The 24,815-nt window shown below is 42.4% G+C and overlaps 1 protein-coding gene across 1 annotated transcript; it reads left to right on the top strand.

Annotated features, from left to right (window-relative positions):
- The first annotated feature begins 21,755 nt into the window (after positions 1–21,755).
- Positions 21,756–24,140, top strand: LOC119018917 (cytochrome c oxidase subunit 7C, mitochondrial). The gene is made up of 3 exons (XM_037096946.1): positions 21,756–21,914; positions 23,496–23,643; positions 24,043–24,140. Exons 1-2 carry the CDS (start codon positions 21,840–21,842, stop codon positions 23,610–23,612), a joined length of 192 nt encoding a protein of 63 aa, XP_036952841.1. The 5' UTR covers positions 21,756–21,839; the 3' UTR covers positions 23,613–23,643; positions 24,043–24,140.
- The last annotated feature ends 675 nt before the right edge of the window (positions 24,141–24,815 follow it).

Here is a 24,815-nt window from a genome sequence, read left to right as displayed (position 1 = left end):
TTGAGTTCTTGTTTTCCCAAAGACGTCAGTTTCGGCAGGTGGAATCGACCAAATAGTCCCAGAGGAAGAGAGACAGCACTTTGGCTGACATCAATCCTGGAGAGAAAACAAACCAAAAAAAAAAAAGAGAGACAGACAGAAAGAAAGGAAGAAAGGAAAAACTAGGAAAGCTTAGAGTTTAATTTTGTGTGACGGTGAGGATTTCTGAAGAGGTATGGTGATGAGGTTTTGGGTACTCTGTGCTGTTTAGCCCTCATTTATACAGACCTATCAATCGCGCTTAAATCCTGCAAGTGCTTTGTACTAAGAAAAAAATCAATGCATCAGTCAATACAATACATTCACACCTGCTAAAAGCTTAAATTTAGTGTGAAAAATGAGCACTTGAACTGTCTGTGAGTTATTGTGACACTGTTTTCCTCCACAATATCTGCCAGAGAAAAGAAGAACCATCCTGAATGCGCAGTAGAAGCCAACAGAGACTGAGACTGCTTGTAAAATTTCTCCGGCCGGGATAATAGTTTATAATGCTGCATTATGTTTTTTTGTCCCCTTTCTTATGTTTCCAGCCTCCTCACAGTGCTTCTTCAGTCGTCTCTCCCTGCTGCCATCCAGAATGGCCTCGCCGCATTAAATGGCATCGCTGTTTAAGCGCCCAAATAAGAGAAAAGAAAAGAAAAGTGGAGGCTCAATAGACAAAGGTTAATATACCGTGTTTTTCTAGCAGGCACCGTAGGTAAAGGAGTCTGCTGTGTTTGATTTGACAGCGTTGCACTCTCACGTCTTCACCCACTGTTTTTTATCCTGTGACTAGAGCTCAGAACAGCTCCGGTTTTGATGTTGAGGTTGTCAATAAAAAGTCAGAGTCAACAGTTCTGTACAGTAAAGGCTTGTATCCCTCAGGGTTGTGTGCGTTCGCTGCTGTGCTGGTATTGTTTATTTGTCTCTCAAGTTCTCTTGTGCAGTCCCCAGAGATATCAACGCTAAATTGCTTTTTGGTTCAGAAGCTACCCGGCCGCATTAGAACTTGTAATGGACTTTGCCGTGGTGAAGGCGTCAGCCGGCGTATTGATTGTGCCTACTGGCTACAGCTGAAACTGCTGCACACCTCTGAATAATTCATGTCTTTATGACAATTATTGTCCTAATTGTAACAATGTTTGGGTGACAAACTGGTAGGAAGTAAAAAGTACTTATTTTGCCCGTCTCGGCGAGCCCCTTCTTATTTGAAAAGGGGAATAGTAATGTGATCATTTTTCACACATTATAATCGTATCCATTATGAAGATGATAACTTGTGTTGCCTGAAAGGCAAACAAAGTTTTAGACGGATCACGCCTCTTAGTTTTAATTAAAAATCACAGACAGCTTAATTGCGGTGCAGTTGTGCTCTGCTGGCCCGTGATTGCTTCAGAAACTGAAAAGGAGATTGTAAGAGGGGCTGCTGCAGATATTGCTACACAGTTCTTGCCCCATGCCCCCCCCCCATCAAGCGTGGACTTTGCAAACTTTCTTCTGCAAGTTTCTCATGGCGGTGTAATGAAGTCCCCTTTGGAGGAGCACTCTTTAAAATTGTACTTTGATAGGTGAAAACTACTGGGACAAAATGTCAGTTGAGCTCATTCAGTATGCACCTGAAAGTCAAGTGAGGCACTTACGGTTCTCTTCTGCTCTTTGAGACTATTTTGTCACATTTTGCATCTCATGAGGTAAGCCGCTTTTGAAATGTACCTCAGCAGAATTATGTATTTCTGAATTGATAATGCTGATCTGTAATTCACCGCGGCCCTTAACAATATGTAAGATGCCATACATATTTATGAAAACCTCAGCCTCGGGCTTACGTTCAGCTGATCGTGCACTTCCGCGTGCAGCCTGGTTTGGTCATAATCCATCATTATGTCTTGAAAGTAGCGGCTGCACCGCCCCCATCATATTCCGAGTGTATTGAATTATCACTGGACTTAATTGAAACATTAAAAAGTAGCAGAGTCATTGACGGCATGAGCTTATCTCTGAAACTTTCCTAAAAAAAACGAGGGAAAAAAATGTTGTTGTCGTCTTTGAACACGCGGCCACTATCACTGTGTTTTCCCCGTGTTGGAATGAGTACACAGCAACATAACAACTGCTTTTGAACGCTTAAATGTTTTGATTGATCAATCTTTTTATTTATTTATTTTATCTCCCCTTCCATTTCGTTTCTTTATCCCTAAAGACAGAACGTCTCTTTCCTCTCTTGTGTTCCACCCCCCCACACACACACACACACACACCCCTGCATTTGTTCCAGTTTGTTCTCCTGTTTCAGAACCATTTATCCATCGACTGCCTCCCATCCACCCTTTCAGCATGGATTTGTCCTGTAAAGATTTGACTCTTCGCGGTGATGCAAGGAGTTGAAAGCCTTTTTTTAAATCACAAATGTCTTTCTTTGTTGGCTTGCCTTAACAAAACACACACACACACACACATACACAAATCAAACAATATTGACAGGTGTTGGCACATAGGTGAACAATAGTGAAAACAAACAAAAAACATGCAAAAACATTTGTGCATCAGAAGCTGTCAGCGACAACACAGTCAAGCATTAAAGTGGGCTTTTATTTGATAAGCCTGGAAAAAAAAAAAGAATGAGCGTTACAAAACTAGGAAGCACATACAACAAACAAACACTATGCGACTGCCGTGTTGAAAAAATCAAAAGGTTTGTTTTGAGGGACTTCAGCTCCTTTAACGTGAGTAGAGATTAAAGGATGCTCACACAAAAAAAAAAAAAAAGAAAAAAAAAAACTCCGTCGTTATCTCCTCAGCCCTGCGCTGATGAAAACTTGGGTGAGGTTTTGAAGTCCACAAAACCTTCCTGGAACTTCACAGGGAAACGGGGTTGCTGTATTCTACTCAACAGCAAAGGCAGATGGGTAAGGTAAAGAAAAAATGAATAAAGATAAAATGGTGTTATACATACATCCAGCATAATGCTAATCTAATCTATCTGTCTGTCTGTCTGTCAGTTTGTTCACTTCAATTTGGGATCCCAGCACTTCTGAAGACAAGCTGTACGGAGCTGTATGGAGAGTTTTCTGTAATTGTTTGACGTTTTAAAACACGTCCCCATCACCTTCAGCTGTTTTTAGGAGAATGCTGTAGCTCTGCTTTGCCGTGAAGCTCAAGAAATGTTTTGAGGACATAAAAACGTCAACCGATTTCCCACTGGCATGGCAGCGAGCAGATAATGACTCTCATCCTTTAAAGCAGCGAAATGTTACTTTCTGGAGAAAGGTAGTTAATAATTGAGTCTGACATCCGGAGGACGTTAACCACGCTTTGGGTAAGTGACTCAGCTCCGACACAAACACAAAGCATTAGCATTCGACGAAGTGGGGATGCTCGACAGTCAACTCGCTTTCTCCAGAAAGTAAAAATGTGTCGCTTAAAAAGCAGTATTGATTTCCCTATAATAACAACATCTGTTTTCCTCTTGGCGTAATGTTCCCCTCGGCACAGTTTCAAAACCGAACGCAGTCTGAATTTCCGTCATTCCTCAGCCATCCGCCGATGACACGACCGCGCGCTGACGCAGCCGCCAAGAACATCCCACCTACCAGCGTGTGATTACAGGTTACAAATGTGGAAGTGTCTCTATATAGTGTGAAAAAGGTGAGCAGCTTGTTCGCCATAACTTTTTTCTTTGTTTTGACAATATAATGACGTGAGTTGTTTGAGCTCCTATTGTTTTGCAGTAGTGTTGATTGTTTATGTACAAGATGTTCAAGCTGTACAAGATGATTTTGTTACTGTACCCAATACCGCCATAAAATTCCTTACCCATCTGTAAGTCAACTGTGAACTGTGAACTGTGAGCCAGAACATATTTCCAGCCATTTCAGTGCCGTCAAAAGCAGCTGCTATTTTTAAGGAGGCCCGTGGACGTTTACAGCTGTTTTTGTGGCGACCAAAATCCGTCTGTTTTTCATGGGAAGTCGGGCCATCTCCATCCACGATCGTGGCCGGGGAAACAACTATTTTCGGCCGGACCGCGATGTCCTCCTCACCCCGACCAAATGTCGCGGCATAAGCATAGCGTTGTGACAAGAGAGAAACAGACAATCCAACCTAATCAAACAGAAGCGTATCAGAAGCTATCATCGCTGTCCCACCATTTATTTGGCTCATCGCTGAATCCACAGATACAACATCAACATGTCCAGTGGGGCCGTGTATATCTGGATATGGCCTTATGTGGGCAAATTAAATGCATGCAGCTCAGTTGTTTTTGCCCCCCAGCACGCTGGCGCCGTGATATCCAACATGACCGGCCATCGCTCCTCTGGGTCAGCACAGATGCTGAACCGTAAAACTGAACCCAGGGCGGCTGCAAAATGCAAAGTGACGAGACAAGCGCCGGGGCGGCAGTTCGTCTTTAGGTGAAAATGCTGCTAAAGACGGACATAAACATTCATCTTCTGCTCATGAACTGAGCGGATGTGTGCAAACACGAGGCAAACAAGATGATTTAGTGTCGACAGAACAGGGTCAAGTCGCTCACCGGCTGAGTGCAGACTCTTATGCAACATTATCAGCGCCGAGGTTATCAGGGGCTTCGAGTGGAAACTACTGACTTCACCTCTTTATGTACAGTAATTCCACTTATTTGTCCCGTTTGACATAACGAAAAAAGCCTGCACGCTGCAAAACTTTACATACACGCCAACAACCAAGGGATGTTTAAAAAATAATGACGGTAACCTGATTTCTTGGAGCAGAAAGTGCAAGCCCACACGGTAAAGTCGGTGTGTCGGAGGCTTTGAATTGTCATTGTGAGGATTAATAAAGAATGAGCTTCTTTAATGTTTCGCCTGAGTGAGCTCATAAAAGCCGACATGCGGTGAAGGAAGAGATGGAATACAAATAAACCGGGGGGCCCAATAAATGTCACTACTTCCCTTTTGTGTTTGCAAGGCCTGCAGGAAATGGGAGACTCGGGTGTCTACGATAGGGAGACAGGAGAAAGAGGCAGGGGAAACTAATTTTTTGCGCGAGCTCGGCAAAGGGCATTGCAAAACGCTCTCAATTTGTCACGCACAATTGGCCGCGTGCTTTCAGAGCGGAGGGGAAAAGTCGTGTTTTCTTGTGAGGCCCGCGCTCTTTATCTGATCCCACCTCGTCACTGAGGACTCACAGACAATCTGATCGCGGAGTTGCTAGAATGAGCTTTTCTTGTAAATGCGTAAAAGACCCTCTCTACCCACAGAACGTTCTGTCGGTGTGCGCCTTTTCTTTTTGCTCAACTCCACCCCCGCTGCCAACTTATTCACAGACTCTGATTCACTGCTCGGTACGCCTTGCTGACTCTATTCAGTCGCGAGGCACTTCTGCAACTGTCTCGTGGCCGCGAACGAGATTCGAACCGGCGAACACGTTTGCTGTTTTACAAGGACATCTTTAACTGACGGTGCTTCTCCTCTTTTCAGAAGAGCAGCCCATGCAAAAGGATTGTCCGACGGGTTGCGGGTTCACAAAAGGCTAATCAGTGTGGCGAATGCTAGCCGCAGTCCCGCCATGTAAAACTGGGCTCGTAGAGCAGTTTTGCGGGCAGTGAGGTAGACTGTGGTCAGCTGAAGTTCAGTGTTTTGATGGTCGAATCTTCGCGCAGTCTGCACTGATTCCTCTCCACAGCTCTGCAGTGTTGGGACTGTAATGTGAGCGCTGCTTCATGGCCCTGACCTTTGCAGAAAGAAGCTCAGTCATCAGTTTGACTTCTCAGCTCTGGGTGAATCTTGTTTGTTGTCTTCTCAGCATCAGTGAAGTTAATGAAGAAACAAACGCTTTGTGATTTGTGAAGCTGTTTTAGTGTTGATGGGTTTTGGTTTTGTTTTTTGTTATCACCAGGGTCTCTACACATGAACACCAGCATTGAGAAACATTGTTTGTGTACACAGAGTTTACTAAAAAGAAAGTTTTTGAACCCTCACTAGCTCTGACAGAGTGCTATGGAGATATGGAGACTGAACTAAGGTGATGAACACGGTAAACATTGTACCTGTTCAGCATGAGCATTTCAAACCGTGTCAGCGACTGAGCCTTTCAGGGATTCCCATTTCATATCCAATCATGAAACTATTCACTGTCACCAGTGAACCAGCTTACCTGTGGGATGTTCCAGACAGGTGTCAGCATTCCACAGCTTTCCAGTCTTCTGTCGCTCCTGTTGTGGAGCGCGCTGCTGCCGTCAAATTTTTAAAAAAGCACACATTTACAAAAATGACGCTGATCAGGTTAAACGTGAGAAATGTTGTCTTTGTATGATTTCCAGTTGATCAAAAAGGACGAGCAATTATCCCATCCTGTTTTCTTTTATGTTTTTACGCTGGCTTTTTTAGGGGAATCAGGGCTGTGAGCTCATAAATGTCTAACGCTGAAAAATAAATAGCGAACAAAACTCTATTGTTAACAGGCTTTGATACTTGCAGTTATGCAGATTTTCCTCAGTCTATCAAGTCTGTTCCCAGAAGCCATCAGCGAAGGGAAGACACAAGCAGAGCCCTTGAGCTGCGAGGGCCCTGGGCCAAAAAGAAACTTAAATCAATTCCATTTGATTAGGTGCCACGGCATATACACTACATCTTATAATTCCATTAACGCGGGGATGGATTTTCAATGAATGTAACTGCAGGCGAATGGTTGGGCATAATTTTGTGAAATGAAATACAGCACAGGTTCAGAATAAGGGTGTGAATTTCTTCCTTTTCTCCTTTTTCTCCTCCCCGTTTGCAGATAAGGACTTTTGCTGCAGTCTTCATCTTCCCCTCTTTGCAACGCTTCTCCTTTTTTTTTTTTTTTCTCCCCCTCGCAGCACCCTAAAATGCTTTTAGAGTGCTTAGTCTAAATTATTTCACACCTTATTATATCAGCTTTGGCTCAATGGGCTGCGGATAGACCACCATGCAATTGCCTGATTCAACCCTAGCCACTGATAAATAAATACTGTATACAAGCCATTAGTCATGGCACAGAGAGGTTAGGCATTTGAATAAGTTCCATTATCATTTCTCCACTTTCACTTTCCACTAATATCGGATGCATCGCGGCTGCAGTCCCAGAGCCAGGCTTTCGAGTGAGGCTCGGTCGGACAATTAATGTGATTACAAGAGTCACCTACGGAGGGAAGGGGCCGGTCGTCAGCGAACATCGGAGCGCGATTGGAGCCACGGTGTGATTTTAAAGACCCCGAGTGAAATATCCGTCAGGAAGCCAGTAAAGACAGCTAGATTTATTGCATGACTGCTGCAATTTTATGCCTCACTAATCAACCCTTACTATACATCTACGAGACTAGGTTAGGACCGGGGATATTGGGCAGAGGCAATCATACGCGGCCTAAGGCCTGTTGCTTCATGATCCGGTGTGTCCTGTCACACCAAATGAACACCAAACAAGAAATGGCTCGGCCCATATATTCTTCCAATAACCATGTATGCATGTGCGGCGCTCAGAAAAGTTTCCACCTCATTTTTTTTTTTTCTTTTTTTTTTTAAAAAAAGGCCCCAAAACGCTTGAACTTTCCCGGCTTCAGAGCGGACTGAGAACTGTTTGCACAAATTTCCAGCCTCGCCCTCGTATTTAGTTTTTAGAGATCACTGATCACAGTCAACTCAGAGTAAACCGGTCCTTAAGCTGCGGCAGAGTTTCTGTCGGACACGCTGCTGCATCTTTAATGCAGTGCTTGCTGGGGGAACTCATCAAATATTTGTGTCTCTCCCAGTCAAGCAACCGCAGTGCTTACCCTGGCGGAATGACTCAGTGGCCCCCCTGTCCCCTGTCCCCTCTCGGAAAAGTCGGCCCGGCGCTGAACGGATCTCGCAGACATCCGCGGTGACAGAAAGTCACTGATGAAGGTCAACAATCCATCAGGCCCCGAGGATGAAGAAAAGCCCGGGCCGCCGGCTGAACAGTTAAAATGATGAACGTACGGTATGTAGCAGATGAACATAAATCCAAGAATAAATGCTGACCAAATGTTTTTTTTATTTTATTTTTTTGGTAACATCAATGCCGCGCCCCTCTATATCATAAAGATGTAATCAGCAATGGCATCGCACACTCCTGCTATCAGTGCTTGGACTAAGGCAGCTTTATATCTGACTAACTTTACAAAGTGAGTAAACAAACGTGCCTGTGGCTGAGAATAAATTACAGAAGTGCTACGGCTGCAATTCTTTTTCAAAACATGATTTGTCAGGGCACATTTGTCAAATGTTTCCAGCTGAGATTAGTTCCATAAATAAATCATTTTTTGTCTTGAAAGCAACTTCCTGACCCGCAGTCTCAAGTTCTCCCACCGCAACAGGATAAAAAAAAAAACACCAAAAAAAAAAAGAAAAAACACCAAAAAAAACCCCTCCCAAATCCACTTGTATGAATATCACACATTATGTAGGTGATGGCGGCATTACAATAACAGATGAGCAAAAACTGCATTCCAGTCGCTCCGTGGCTCGATGTCTAACTGCAAGCCAGCAAACGCCTCGCCCAGTGAGGGAACGGAGCAAACAACTGTGCCAGTTTGTGTCGAGCGAGGGGAAATCAAGGGGAGATTTATGAGCATAATAATGAATCCTATGCCTGCTTTAATTACAACAATCCTGGACTCTTTGAAGTGTGCTCCTGCAGCTGGAAATCATTTGCCTCGTGTCTCCGGCCCTTTTACATCGAGCAGATAAACATGGATCGCGCATTACATTTGCATGTCGGTGAGGATCCTTTTTAATTATTCCTCTCATATTTGTCAGCGCTGTTAACAAATTGCAGCAAAGGGAGCTTAATTGCCGGCTCTGTGCTTTACACGCGCGTGGACCTTCATTGTCTATTAAATCAAAGCTGAACTGAGTCACCCAGGCCTGTGAGATACATTACGCCATTAGCAGCTCGCCGGTCATAAGCGCAGATGATGCTCGAGTATTCCATGACTGATTTTTGAATGTCAACCAAGCGTCGTTATGAAAGGGCAAAAGAAGAGCGCCGGCGCAGATGCTCTTCAACCCGCGTTGTCTCCGATGCACCTGTCCCCGCCGTATGTCAAGTGCTCCCGACCGTTCCAAGCCGAGCTAAACAAGGCGAGCGGATCAGAACCGGTGCCAGAGCAGGTGTGTGACAGTTCCACCTGTGTTTCAGCAGGCGCTCGCTTCTCTTTCTCGCGCCCAGATAAAGAGTCTGATCTCTGGCAGAATGAGAGAAAAAAAAAAAAAAAAAAAAAAAGGATCTGTCAGCTCCCTGGCAGGCTGGAGCCATCCAAAGAATCAGACTTCCCCCAACACCCACCTGCTCTCCCCAGATGATGCTGACAGGGTGCTGGGAAGGAAGAGGGGGGGCGGGATGGAGGAGGGCTGAGTTCAGGTATCTTTGATTTCTAGTTAACAGTCAGCCTTTTGATGACAATCACTATTGATTCTACATTTACCCTGGATTTCCACGACCTCCCCTCATTAAGGATCAGGCGAAAACAAAAAGTCTCAACCCGGAGGCGTCTTTTCCCCTCGTGTTTTAATGTTTTGTCACATTTGAAGTATTTCAATAGATTTGAATATAAAGTAGTCCGGGGGAAAAGATGTTTGCATCTTTGACTAATTGCTCAGCCATTATAACACTCAGTATGACCCTTACCCACTCGGAGGAAACTTGGCCATCGTCGAAGAAGTAACATGAATAATGAATCACAGACGTTAAAGTAAGGGCTGCAAAGACGAACATTAAAGGGGAATAATGGTCACATCAAGCAGGGGTCGAAGGCTCTATCAGTATGTGCGGTCGGGAAGTGGGACTGCAGTATGCATGAAGGTCTAGAAGCCCAACTTTACCAGGCATAAGAGAAAACCTCCGCAAAATGTTCAAAGTGGAGGGAAAGCAGTGTGACCTTGCGCGGCCTTGGCCCTGATGGAGAAGCAAGTTTTTCCACGAGGTCCTGGTCTGAGAAACAGTGATCCGTTTCTCTAAGGGCATCACATCAAACAGCTTAATTCATATGATGAATCAGGGAAAATGAATATGAATATGAATTTCAAATCTGCTGCAGGATGCGTGTGTTTAATTCAGGACATATATGTGAAAAAGGGTCTGCATCATCAAGTTAAAGTATATTCATGAGTATTTTACAGGAGGTTTTTACAAAGACATCGGTAAGATGAACTTAATCTAAACTGGTTTAAAGAAAAAAATCAACCCCCCTCAACATCATTATTATCATTATATATTAGAGAGCAAAGTAATGCACACACATGCAGTACAGCACAGAACATACCAAAACGTATTTAACTGAATGCACATACTCAGCGTTTCAGCTGGGGCCCTCCAGTAGCTCCTTTGCTGCTTTGATGCCTTGCCAGTGTCACCATTTCTGAAAATGCGCCAATTAAACTCCTGCTTCCAGCCCACTACAGAGTCTAACAGCACTGGAAGTCAGTCACACTTGAGGGAGCTGAGGGGTCAGTCTGTGCAATGATGTCATAGAAAACGGTGCACAACGTTCATTGTGAACGTTAATTTGAATGGCCGGGATAACTTCACAGTTATTAACAATGATTTGACAAGCAAGGAAGCTGCAGCAACCATAGCCAACAGTGAGGAGATGAAGAGGGAGGAAAATTCCCCTGGCTCCCTTCAAAATAGCTCGAGTTTGTGAGTCGTTAAGTTCAGGGTAACTCTAAAGACTTTGAGAAAAGCTGACCATGACAAACTCCTTCATCACCCAGGCCTTCTTGTACTTTCTTTGTGTGAAAATCATCATGCGTCACTCAAGATTCACAATGCCAGATGTGAACTGACGATCTTTCCTTTTAGGATCGTATCATGTAAGAAGCATTGTAATGCTAGGGACAACCGGCCTCGTGGGTCATCATAACGCTGCACGGTGAGGATTCAGACATTTCATGGAGGAGATGAGCTGATCCGCCAGTTTGTCACTGTTTCTTCTAGGGGCTGCTGCTGCAGCCCACTCAGCATCACATATAACCCCCCCCGTCCATGATAACGTGCGCTGCATTAGGCAGAATTTGAATGCATTAATTATGCCGCTCTCTACCTTATGTGCACATCACATCTGCACATACATTATACATTAGACCCCTTATCACCGCCTGACATATGAGAACATTTATGCTGACGAACATTTGACTCACACTACATAATCTTGGCACATACAGTGACGCCATGTGACTGGAGGTCTCTGCAGGCTGCTTTCTTTGTACTTACACTGCAGGGGAGCAGCATGTGGGGACACACAGGAGGCCCTGAGTAGCCTGACACTGAACTCAGTTTTTTCACATACAAAATCTACATCATGCTGCAAGTAATTGTTGATACACATATAACATAACTTCATGTGACCTTCAGATTAGCCCAAGTACAGTACGCAGAGAGCTTCATGGAATGGGTTTCCATGGCCGAGCAGCTGCAGCCAAGCCACACATCACCAAGTGCAATGCAAGGCGTCGGATGCAATGGTGTAAAGCACGCCGTCACTGGCCTCTAGAGCAGTGGAGACGCGTTCTCTGGAGTGATGAATCACGCTTTTCCATCTGGCAATCTGATGGACGAGTCTGGGTTTGGAGGTTGCCAGGAGAACGGTACATTTCAGATTGCATTGTGCCAACTGTGAAATTTGGTGGAGGAGGAATTATGGTATGGGGTTGTTTTTCAGGAGCTGGGCTTGGCCCCTTAGTTCCAGTGAAAGGAACATTGAATGCTTCAGGATACCAAAACATTTTGGACAATTCCATGCTCCCAACCTTGTGGGAACAGTTTGGAGCGGGCCCCTTCCTCTTCCAACATGACTGTGCACCAGTGCACAAAGCAAGGTCCATAAAGACGTGGATCTATGCCATAAAACATAAAAACATACAAGATTTTAACCTAGTTTTGACAGGATTCAGCAAGTGATTACCATTGCATTACTCTTTTTTGCAGTAATGCCATGCGCGTGTGAACAAAGTTGATTAATTGATCATCTTGTAATGCTAAGCATCCCATGGAAAGCTGTCCCTTCTTGGATGCATTAGAAACTGACTGATCTCGTAATGTTTGGTCGATTTGGTCGAAGTGAAATTATACACAGTCCCTTGAAAGCAACCGTATCATTCAGTTCCAGCTTCAGTTCAGCATTAAAGTTGAAATAAATCAAGTCTCACTCCTGAAGTCCAAAATCTATGATTATTTTTTTTTTTTTTTTTTACCCCACTTGTGTTTCCTTTATGTCCCTCACTTGTCCATCACAGGAACTGCATGAATCCCTTAAAGGCTTTAGACCCAGCTGTGGTTATTTTGTTGTGTGCCTAAGTTCACACAACAGACAGATGCGGTGTTATTAATAGCCAAATGCTTTATATGCAAATTGACTCTGAGCTGTAGGTGCTAAAACAATTAGCAGGGTCACACATTTGCATGTAATCTTTACACATGTAGCACTATAATATCTCTTTTTTCTAAAATGGAGAGGCACACAGTTCCTCTGTGTGCACATAGATAAGCACATTGTTCCTCTGTGTGCACAGAGGAACTGCTCATGAAATGTGGATCTCCATTTTTCCCCACTGATTCTTTTTTTTTTTCAAATGTGCGTTTGGTATTTATTTATTTTATTTTCTAGCAGGAAGATATTGTTGCTCTGGAACAAGGTCAGAGCACGCGATACTGTAGGGAGGAAAAATGTTAAGTGAGCCTAGAAGAGTGTTTGATGGATGCTTGGCAGGTTTGGAGTGGAGCGCCTTAAGACCTCTCACACACGCTGCCACTGACTTTGTACACTGCTCTTTTCATAAGGTGGCGGAGGGCTGCACAGCCCGGCACATGGCATCAATCAAGAATGCTCATGTGAATTTTGCGAAACGGCAGGGAATGACTTATTTTTTTCTTAAGGGCTTTGCTCTGGGATAAATGTGTTTTCAGACCCTTTCTGGGCTCGTTTAATCTTCCCGTTGAGAAGAGGCGACCATCACAGCGACTGAGCAACACTGGCCTCTAAAGGCAGATGGAGGAACGGGAGTCAACGCGAGGTGCTCCATTATTAAAGAGAACAAATCTCTGTCAGCCTCCCTCTCTTTTCCTCCCACTGTATGTGTGTTTAGGGTTGTATCAGTGTGCGTGTCATCCCTCTTTCACTTGTTTGTGAACATGTCAGTGCACGGCAGCACTGGCACACGTCTGTTCTCTTTGTGGCTATGTTTGTTAATGTCACTCAAGTCAGCCAAATTGAAGGTGCCATTGTTAGTGCCGGAGGGCAACGGGAGTGAATTCGACAGCTTGACAGCTCTCATTAGCGTATTAGACACAAACAGTGGCACAGATGCTCCCGGTCAGTCCTTGGTCAGCCTGGAGCTTCGCTTAACAGCCCGCTGACAGGTGGCTTTGTGGCACTCTGTCTCGTGGTTGACAGGGTGGCAAAGCAGGAGCTCATCTTCAATAGACTGCTGGGATTGCCAAGGACGGTAGATTTCTCACAGACATGAATACTGCAACAGCATAATGAAAGGGATCACAAAGTGTTTCCGTGTATCCTGCAGATACAGTGTTTTGTAAAAAATTAAAGAAATGCGTAAATGAGAGGAAAGGCAACCCAGTCACCAGAATACATTTAAATCTCTGCAGTCGACAGATATGCTGAGGCTATGTATTTGTTTATATAGCAAATTTAAATGTCTTTAAGCACAATTTTCAATTTCATCTTTTGACAGCACTGTGCTTATGGTCTGGTTAGGTTTAGGCCCAATAGCAACTTAGGGTTAGGGTCAGGAAAACATAATGTTTTGGCTTAAAACACATGTTTTGGTCAACACTAACACAGCTGAAGATGTCCAGACTTTGGTCGTTGCGTAGCCGATGACACGGACAAATGTAAACTGATCAGTGGTTTACAGAAACATTTTATCCTGGCAGCTGGGCTGAAAAGAAGGAGACATCCCCATGAACTTTACAGTAGATCGTGCTTTTCTATTTGCATGCAGTATCAGACATTAAATATTTATAACACAATGTCTGCAAGAGCAGCTGACTTGCTTGTGCTGACAACAGAATCTCTTCTGTTCTCATGTTGACTGTGAAGCAAAGTCGTGTTTGCTCTGCGAAACACACGTGCACACCATATGCGTTCACACAGCGCACACACAGTCGAAGTGTCCTGGTCTGCTGGTTCGCCTTCTTACTGTAGCTATTGTCATTTGTTACGGCGCAGAGCTCCAAAGTTCAGTTCTCACTTTCACTCTTCACCAGCTAAAAAAATCAATGCCAGAGGCAGAGAAGTTCTGTTTAACTGAATGAAAGTTAAATGATTTTTCCAACACACCTTTTGAAGTTTTTCGCAATGCCTCAAAGGTAAAATAGAATGGGATTTACAAGTTATACAGTCAATGAGAAGCCTGTGCAGGCAAATACTTTGACAAAAAAAAAAAAAAAAAAAAGTGGAGGTGGACCAAATGTAAAAAGAGCCAAACAGAGGGAAAGACTGGAACTTTGCTTTTACTGTGCTTGGAGTGTGTGTGTAACAGAACCATCTTGCATCGTGCATGGATTGATTTCAAAAAGCCCACAGTCATCTCAGCAGAAATCAGCAGAACAGAAATGTAATAGAAACCGCTCGCTTTCTGTCCTTGACCTGGAAAAGTTTCAGGAGCAACTTTTTATTTGCGTCATGTCTGCAGAAAATGATGCAATGTTTGTTTGTGATGTTTAAAACCATGGAGTAGAGCTTTTTTTTCACAATTCAATGTGCTAAAGTATTTCTGAGACTATTTGGAAAATGAATAAGGAAAATATGCATCAACAAGCTCATCACTGTTTGTTGATTTTGTCTTTTTGGGATGTTGATTTAAGTCCATCGTATACTTAAAGGAAAATTGTGATATGTCATTTTATCACAACCCAATCACCAGAGTAAATACTGGCAATGTGCATATCTGTTGCAACTTTACATTTCTACTGGTTTAATTAAAATGTATTTCATATTGTGACACTGTTCTTATGCTCTGGTCACATTTAGGTACAAACACCACTTGGTTAGGGTTAAGAAAATATCATGTCTTAGCTTAAAAAAATACCTGTTTTTGTTACCACAAAAACGGCGGGGTGTATGTCCTGACTCAAAATCTGTTTTTCTGCTACAAATGTGGCTGGAAATTGTCCCAGTGTCCGTAGCCAAAAGATATCCAGTTACATCACACTGACACGTAGGCGTCAACTGTTGTCACTGGCTTGGCAGCCTTGTCGCCGAGCTTAAGGTCATAAAACATGAATATGATAAAAACAGGTCTTGTACAGAACTTACAATGCCTTAACACATTATCACCCAGCACTACATAACCTGTCATTATTCATGAGTTTATCCTTACATATATTCATTTAAACCTGATTCTCACAGTTTGGCAAGGCTCCACCAACATATGCATTTTGCTATATCAGAAGTGAAAGCTACAACATGAACCGGACTCTATTGAAACAGTAAATAAATAGCTGATACTGAAAGAAGCTGAAGTGCCGAGACAGCAGGATGATGTTTCACACCTCACATAACCCTCACGAGCAGAGATCATAAAGAACCTCCTATGCACGCTGGGAGGGGAGGGAGGGGGGGCGAATGACTGAAATTTGTCATGTTTACCTCTGCTCTCCAGAATAATTCGCTATCTAATTTTCTTTCCAGCCCGGCAGGTTTAATGTAGAATCCAATCATCAGCGTCCATTTTATTTCAGAGGAACAGCGACGCTGAAGCGAGCTGGGGGGGCAGAGGCCCGTTCGTGAGACCGGAGTGTATTAAACCGACTCAAGGCACGGTAATGTTTCATGAACATGATTGTGGGTAAGGATGCTTGTTATTTAAGGTCTTGCCCTGAGTGGACAAGGGCATAGGTGAGTCATCCCGAGAGAGCTGGGTCAGCAGCAATCCCATGCAGTTTCTGCTTAATCCACTTTAAAGATTAATGTCAAATCATGCCACTATGTGCATGCTACGAACTCCCATGGCGGCTTAGCTGGAGGCAACGCGTGTCTCTGTGGGCGCGTGCGTGCGCGCTGTCCAACCTGCATGCGCTTTTGAGCGCCTGTACGTTTACTGCACGCCTGCAGGAACCCTGCTCACAGGTCATATTCTGACCATAAAACAGAGACAGGAGAAATGGAAGGAAGCGGCGCGGTTGGCCCTCTCAGTCCCCCTGAATGCAGATGAATCCAACCGGACTGAACCCGAGGCGGAGCGACGACCGATGGAGCGCTCTCTGTCATCGCTGCTCGCGCAAACAGAAACAAATAAGGTTTCAGTCTGAATAACATTTTCACTTTTTCACCCTCGCATTCCACAAAAGCACTGTAATTGTGCGAATCAGCTTCCTAGCTCTTGTCAGAGCCAATGATGCAAGACGCCTTAAACTCAAGAGTGCTGCTGCCAAAATGAACTGTCCTCATTGATTAACATTATCCATTACCCCCCCACCCCACCCCCTTTGTGGAACATTATTGCAAATCTAGACAGGGAGAGAGATGCTGTTTACGTTAGCGATCTCGCCTGCTATCTGTCATATACTGTAGCAGATTGGTTTCTAACTGCTCAAAGCACTGACTGAGAAAATTAAAAAATAAATAAATAAATAAACAAGAGACATCCTACATTCAGATGTTTATTGCATGTAACCATATTTTGTTTGCCATTAATCCATGAATCAGGCTATCGATAGTGTTAACATGTTTTGTAATTATGCACACGGACTGCAATGTTATTATCCACTTGTATGTACATGGTTGATTAAAGGTTTGTTTACAGATATGAGCCTGACTGAGCCTGGGTCTCACCAAATGCTAACTGGCAGACTTAAACAAATCTGTGGACTGTTGTTTAAAGAGGACAGCATTGTGTATTTGTGCACACAGCACATTTGCATCTTTACACGGGGGTATTGACAGAGCACTCTGGGTAAAAACAGCTTTGCTCATGTGCGAGGGAAAGTCAATAGCACGAAATTAAGACAGTCAACAAAAATCACAAACGCTGGACTGAGAGCATGGATGAATAGAAACATGACACGGGATGGATTTCGGGATTGTGCTACCGACCTCGTGTGACCAGTGATAACATCAGTGCTTACGGAAGGATCTGATGAGATTGTTTGTGGTGGGCAGCGGGCGCCAGGATCCCTCCCAATCCTTCATTCCTTTTTAACAGATTGTGCTGGCAGTGGGAGCGCAGATACGTGGCAGCGGGCCAGGTTGACGATGCTGCCTTGATGGATGTGGCAGCCATGACGAGGGGTAACCAGCTTGCCACGGCTATCCGGATCACAGCAGACAATGTCACATGCCCTCCAGACTTGTCAGGAGAGCGGCATTTTTACCAGCTGAGCGTTCACTTTGTACCGGGAGATGATCTAATGCTACACGGAACACGCCGCTAATATAGGATTTGACATTATGTCAGGGTCAGAAAACAGGTGCATTCACAACAGTGAAGCTCCGTACAGTACATAGAATACGAAAGGTTTAAGTGAGTGCTTCAGTGGAGAACTTTTTTATTTATCCAAAATTAGGAGGGCTCTTATATGTTGTGTAAAAAGTAAAGAGACCTCATCAGAGACCCACTTCACTTTCTTCTCAAAAGGCTCAAAATAGCACTTTTGAAAGTGGACATCAAAGTAGTGGGCGAACTCAGGAGGATTTAATTTAGTGAGCAACTATTGTAAGTGGCTCCGCGATGAATCATTTTCCAGCTCATTCATAACAGAGAAAGTTCCATTCCCTGCTCTGCAATAAATTTCTGTCTGCATTCAGAGAATGTTTTTGGGCCATCGGCTGTGGAAAATATTAAAATGATTCATACATAGTCTGTGGCTCATTATTGGAGAATTAAGAAAAACTTTGTCTCTCCTTTTCCTCCCTGTTAGTCCCCACCGCATTCGACTATCAGAAGTCATTTCTTGTAATTTGATAGTTTTCAAATCAGGGTTTTTGTTTTGTATTTGTGGAAATATCTCATGATGTGTGCTGTTATATGTTCATGGGACTGCAGATGTAAATTAGCCCAAGGCTAACTCTGGTGTGATACATTAAATGTTAAATTAAATGTTACATTTATGTTTTAATTGCACACTCCCTTACAAATGAAATTGAAATTGAAATTGGAAAAAAAAATGGTTAACAAAGAGTATCTATGACACTGCAACATTAAAGAAAAGCATTAAGACAGCACTGTGGAACATGGAGAACACGTGAGGTCGGCTTGTGACTTTGATTTACAACTGATGATCATGCAAAGAAAAAAAGCAATGTCCGTATTTTCAATCTTAAATGGCCTTTTTGTTGAGGACGCTGATAAAGACAGATTTGAGTAATTTGAAAAGATTAGAGGAAACTAATATTGTTATATCTTGTTAAACTTTCTGGTTCCTTTTTTTTCTGGTTGCCTGGCAAACTGCACTCAGCCAAACAATGATCCAGCACATAATCTCCTTTAAAACAGTGAAACATCATAATTACACTTTGGTTTTTGTATGGATTAAACAAAGAAGGTAAAGCGTGTTAATTAGTGAGCTTTAGAGCTGCTGGCAAGAGGAATTTCCACTGTCTTTAGTGATTATGCTGAACTAAACTAACCAGCTGCTGGCTCTAACTATATATTTTCCTTATACCACATACATACGCAATACTGTATGAGATGAACACCACTGCACTCTCTACAACCAAGTCACCAGAATAAATGCCGATGGATGCTTGTTCATACCACGGATGTGTTCAAACGTCACATTTCTTTATGTTGCCACATTATGTTAATTCAGGTACAATTATTAATCTACTTTATGTTGCAGCAATGTTTGTCTTATCATATGTTCTGGTTAGGTTAGGTTAGGGATAAGATTTTGGCTGAAAATAAGCCCACCTGTTTTGGTCACCACACGCACAGCTGGAAATTGTATTGGTATCATTTGGTGTCACGCTTGCAAAATGTTGAAAAGCATGCTAGGAAAATAATACATTTTGGCTGAAAATACCTGATTTGGTCTCCACAAACACAGCTGAAAACGCCCTGTCTTCCCATCAAAAATATCAGATTCTTGTTGTCATAAACACAGCTGGGAACTGTGACACGGTCTCCTTAAAAAATTGCCCAGCGGTGTCACGCTTATGAATGGTACATAGGGACATGTAAGTACAAGTGTGAACATATCAGTGGTTTCCCAGAAATGTTAACTAGTCCCAACATTTCATCCTGGTGACTGAGCTGCTCACCAAGCACTTCAGGTGAGATGCAGAGATAGCACTTCCATGTTGTCACAGTCAACATCCTGTTTGTGATCATCACACTTTCTCTACTCTTAACCTGTAGCCTAACGTGTGTACCCATCCATACCACCTGTTAAGCTCATCAAGCAAAATCCATATGGCGCTGCGCAAATGCACCACGTTACACGACATCTGCGAACCCATTCACGAAAACACGAGACAGAAGGCATTTGTCCACCTTAAATGTCGAATGAATGCTCGCGCTTACGATTATGTGAGTGATAGAGCTGAAAACACTGAATAGTCAGTTTGATTAAACTCTTCTTTGACCCAGGAGGATACAACAGACGTGCACTCCATCGCTCACACTTCAAGAATCCGTGCGAACATAAACAGGCACAGGGAGGGAACATAAATTCTTCATGACAGTGAGATGATGTGTTTGTTTTTTTTAAAGGCAACAGGATGTGACAAATGAGAAACATGTCAGGTGAGGTGTAGCAGATGCACACTATCAAATAAATAAATACATACATACACAACACATGCACAGACACACACACAGATTGCCTAATGGGGGAATTGCAACATATTTCCATAGCCTGAGGCTCTCTGGAAAATGTTCTTATGCCACTGACTCCTATAAGCTGGGCATTTATCTATACACATTCTGAATAAACAGCAGTCTGCATCATAAATGAATAAATCAAACGGCCTCTGAAGTGACGTGGTGTAGAGCCCGGCGTGCACATATGAGCATTAATCAATGAAAGTAGCAGCAGCAGTACTTAAGGAGGGACACACCATCAGTCACTGTGTCCACTATAGTTATTACCGTGGCAATGATACATTTGTGACAAAGGCTGCACATATAGATAGCTTATCAAACAATATGTTTTCACTGTAGCCCATACTGACACACACACACACACACACACACACACACACACACACACACACACACACACACACACAATATACCAGATTTGATCAGAGCTGCCTTTGTCACTGTTTTGACTACACCAGTGATGGAGGAGGATCCAAAGTATACGTTCTAATATCACACTGTAAAATACTACATTGAAAATGTTACTTTGGTAAAAGTATGTAAGTCAGTCTTGTAACTCATGCATTGTCAAAACTCTTCACACAGTAGGCAAAACAGAGGTCTGTGTGTAACAAACAGTCATTTCCTTCATTCAAACTTTATTAAAATCTTGAAAAACTGATTGAGGGCAAGCCTTCACTTTAAATGATGTCGAGAGCACAAATAAAAAACACACAATAAAAAAAAAAAAAAAAAAAAAAAAAAAAAAGGTAAAAATAGAATAGGTGCAAAAATGTGATAACAAACAGAAACAACGAACATAACCACAGAGCGAGTAAACAGAATGGGTACATAAAAATGAAAACAGATAAGAAGCAATATGACAGAATATAAGTAAAACGAAAAATGCGCTGAAAATGATAAGAACCAGCAGACAAACTGATGTGACAAAACACAAATAAATAGTCATTCATTGCTTTCACACTAGATGCATCTAATGTCAACATTTTACACTATCCATAACACTTCTCTTATTCATACTCCAGCTGCAAAACATTGAAGCACAATTTTCAGCATTATCATCTATTGTTACGATAGAGAAAATCTTAGCAGAATCTTTATGATCACTAACACGGCTTATTGCAAGTTCAACTGAAAGCCTTACCAGGTATTCTGTCTTTAGATTTTAGAGAGGTTACACTAATTCTCACAGCACTGTACATCACATGATGGAGGCTACAGGCAGAGTTGATTATTTTCATTATGGAGTAGAAGTCAATTTATTGTTTTACTTATAACTGACTGATTGTTTGCTGATCTGTAAAGATTCTGAATAGAGTGAATGCCATCGCTTGTCTAGAGTCCAAAGAGACACCTTCACAATGCTTGTTTTGTCCAACCAACAGTCCGAACCTCAAAGTTACATAAGAAAAACTACAAATACAATGAAAAGGAAACAAAATCTTCACATTTTTGAAGCAGAAAGCATGAACTGTTTTACACTTACACTTGACGATTATCAGAACCATTAGTTTTCTATAAACTGTTGGATGGTCGAATTTATAAAAACAAATTCAAAAAAATTCTGTTTCATGCATAAAATTAATTTGTGTCTTGTTGCTAAAGCTGAGAAAAAGATGTCGTAAAGTGAAGGTTATAATATTTCTCTCTGAGATGTAGTAAAGTAGAAGTAAAAAGTGGCAAGAAAACAAAAAAAGGGCAATACTTGAATACAAGCAGGGCTACCCTTACATTTAAGTACAGCATCTGAGTAAATCTTCTCAGCAGTCAGGTTTACTGTAGCTAATGTAGACACACAAGCATACACAAAAATATATCATTTTAAATCTATATCTAAAAGATAGGCCCCTGTCCTTCCAGGAAGGAAGTCGCCTGGCAGTACTTTGAACTACATTTCCCATAGACTCTGAGCTCATTTCCATTTCCCATAACCCTTTGCGTCGCACTACCGGTCACACAAACAGGAAGGTCGAGCACATCGGCGTTGTATTGAGGCAGAGAATAAACCAGGCTGCAATCATGCTGGGACAAGCTGTGAGGCGATTCACGACGTCTGCTGTTCGTGCTTCACATTATGCTGAAGGACCAGGGCAGGTGAGAATACCACCTTAAGCCAGAATTATTGCTTGAAATGTGACATTATCTGTATCCGGCCTGGTCTGCATCCTCAGCCTAACGTGAGCTAGCTAGCGTCACTTGGAGGTCATGTCCGTCATTCGGCAAGGGTGTGATTGAAAAGCTAGCGAAACAAGCCAGAAACACTGGCATATATCTTATACTGTACGACGCGAAGAAACACCTATTCTCAGGGCAGAGTTGTGCCTGCAAGTGTTGATTTGGGGGCGAGTCTGGCGACGTGTTGATTAGCATTAGCTTTGTGGCTAACCAGAGGCTAGCTGGCTAATCAGCAACTCCATCAATGCTACTTCGTTAGCACGCATCTTTAGCAAACCCAAATAACGAGGCATAAGGTACATGGCTCACCGCCTTTCATTTATTGCGCCTCAGATTTCTTGGTAACACACTAGTATATCCAAGTGTCAGTGCTTAATGGAGACGTGCAACACTTCCGCTTAAAAGTTAACTTGAGGTCACAGCTATTCTGTCATAACAGGTGACCCTGGAGAAAGGTGCGCCTAATGCTCGTGGGTTGTTAAAACCGCGTTGCCATTTGGCAGTGCTGTAATGATCACTTCTTCCCACGATAATAAAATACAAGTATACGAGTAGTGGTGTACTGTATCACTTTAAACGTTTCAATTTTCTGGTGCCACTGCAATTTGCTTCCCCGGGTCATTGAAATATTGAATAATAGCTATTCTTCCTGCAACTACCTCAGCTTGTTGCATGTTTGTTTGAAAAAAAAAAACCAAAAAAAACATACTTGATAGTTTGTCTTCATAAAACATTGATTGTTCATGTGGTGAAGGAGCCAAGTGTTGATACTGAGTCATTGTGTGCCCTTAGAGCGCTCAGTTTATGGACCATTTTCACAGCAGACATATTGATTTGTCAAAGAAGGAGAAGCACACGTAGAATTTATAAAGTTAACAATGGCTGCATGCCATTAAGGTGAGCTAGCTCCAGAGCTCTGGTACTGTGCATGCCCACTCACTGTCATGACTTTCAGTGGCACGTATTAGAATGGCGCCATCCTTAACAATATGAGTTGCGTCTGTGCTTTTCCTGCGCTGACAAGTCAAAATATCCGCTGTGAGGGGTTTTAGGTCTTTTTGTCATCTAAATTGAAGGACTGGATTCCAATTGTGTAAATCATTTGGAAGTCACATGAGGACCGTCATTACATATCAAATCAAATTGAGCCTGTTTGGCCCCCTGATCTCATGATTAAGGGTATTAGTAATGCCATGAATAATTCAATTCATTTTTCTAAAAGACATTTGGTGCTTTTGAATTGCATAGAAACTACATGACATTAGAAAGAAGAAATGCATTGAATAATACCAGGGAAATGGAGATGTGTCCCCTTGTTTATAATTTCACAGGTAATCTCCAAACTTTAAATGCCATCAAATGTGGAACCCATTTGCTTTTCAAGATGTGTGCAGTCAAAAGATGTTGTTTTTGTAATCACCGATGTATCTAAAAGAATTGTAATTAAATTATTGCCATCTCACTTAGTCACAATACTTGTTTGTATTTTTTTTTATACAGAACTTGCCATTTTCGGTGGAAAACAAGTGGCGTCTGCTCGGCATGATGGTGATGTTCTTTGGCAGTGGCTTTGCATTCCCCTTCATCGTCGTCAGACATCAGATCCTGAAGAAGTAAAATGGTCCCGTGCTGTTTTTCAGCCTTCTAGGTAATTATGACTGCCATGTTTATCTAGCACATGAGCTTTCATTTAAATGTCAGGATGATGTGGCATTTACTTCAGCCCTCGTTTGAACAGTGACCTCAGACAATGACAGCCTGCTCAGCCTTTAGCTCAATGGCGTATCTTGCAAAATTACCTTTATGTCTGAGAGTGACTAACAAATGTCATGAAGGTTTTGTTGCTGTGCTGCCTAGATAAGCTTGCACTTTAGCAAGTTAATGTGACAGGTTATTGCAAACATGGACGCGTATCAGGCATGAGCAGGTCAGAGATGTTGTTGTCACATTTATCTTTACTGGTGTTTGCCCAGAAATTGCTTTGCCGTTATCAGATATCTGCAAATCATCTTTACACTTTCTGCCCTGTCCCTTGTTATTCCTGCAGGTCGTCACCTGGATGGTATTTATCCATCAGAGCTCTATCCAGGCAGAAGAATGGGAATCTCTTAATTTTGTTTGTAAATAAAGTTTCCTCAAATATGACCATGAATGAATGTTGTTCTTTGCAATACCAGAATATTATACCATTTAAAGTCCATATGAATATCACATGGTAGCAGTGTTGTGACAGGTGTGACATTTTATGGTAATGATCTTTATTTTGTAATTAGCCTCTCGTTTTAGCCGCAGACCATGCTTGATTTAAGCACTTTCAAATGTATTTGTTTTTCAAGCAATTGATTTCAAATGCAGAGTGTATCTACTGTATTTTAGAGACATTGCTATTGTTACTGTGTTTAAAAGTGGCTTTCTATTCTTCTAACACACAAGAAATTCAAGAAAATATGGAGCAAGGACTGGTTATTAATCCTTTAAATGCCTGATGGTCACTTCGACAAGTGAGCATAATCCAGTCTAGGGTAGGATGATATGGTAAAACAATATTTCGGTTATTTTCACACGTTTATTGTGACACAATTCAAAATTGTTTGGAATGACCAATTCTTTTGTATCCAAATTTTAACTTTAAATGAAACCGCAAATTCTTTGACATTTGTTGGGGTGTCTACCAAACATGTTTTATTATATAAGCTAATAACCTCCCTTTGACCAAAAACATGATATATGCAGGTATATTTATATCTAGGTCCTTGAAGATTAAGCAAATGATCACCTTTGAGTATGAGTCTGCTATGGTTAATGTAACTTGGCCATGTA

Source organism: Acanthopagrus latus, chromosome 5, assembly GCF_904848185.1.
Source record: "Acanthopagrus latus isolate v.2019 chromosome 5, fAcaLat1.1, whole genome shotgun sequence".
In the NCBI taxonomy this organism is placed as follows: domain Eukaryota; kingdom Metazoa; phylum Chordata; class Actinopteri; order Spariformes; family Sparidae; genus Acanthopagrus; species Acanthopagrus latus.
This window is presented reverse-complemented; position numbering and strand designations above follow the sequence as displayed.

What these genes read in the sequence shown, in the direction of transcription:
- LOC119018917 (XM_037096946.1), top strand. Translation starts at nt 21,840, where the DNA reads ATGCTGGGACAAGCTGTGAGGCGATTCACGACGTCTGCTGTTCGTGCT. An exon ending in ATGCTGAAGGACCAGGGCAG is followed by an intron (nt 21,915 to 23,495) that starts GTGAGAATACCA and finishes TTTTTTATACAG; the next exon opens with AACTTGCCATTTTCGGTGGA.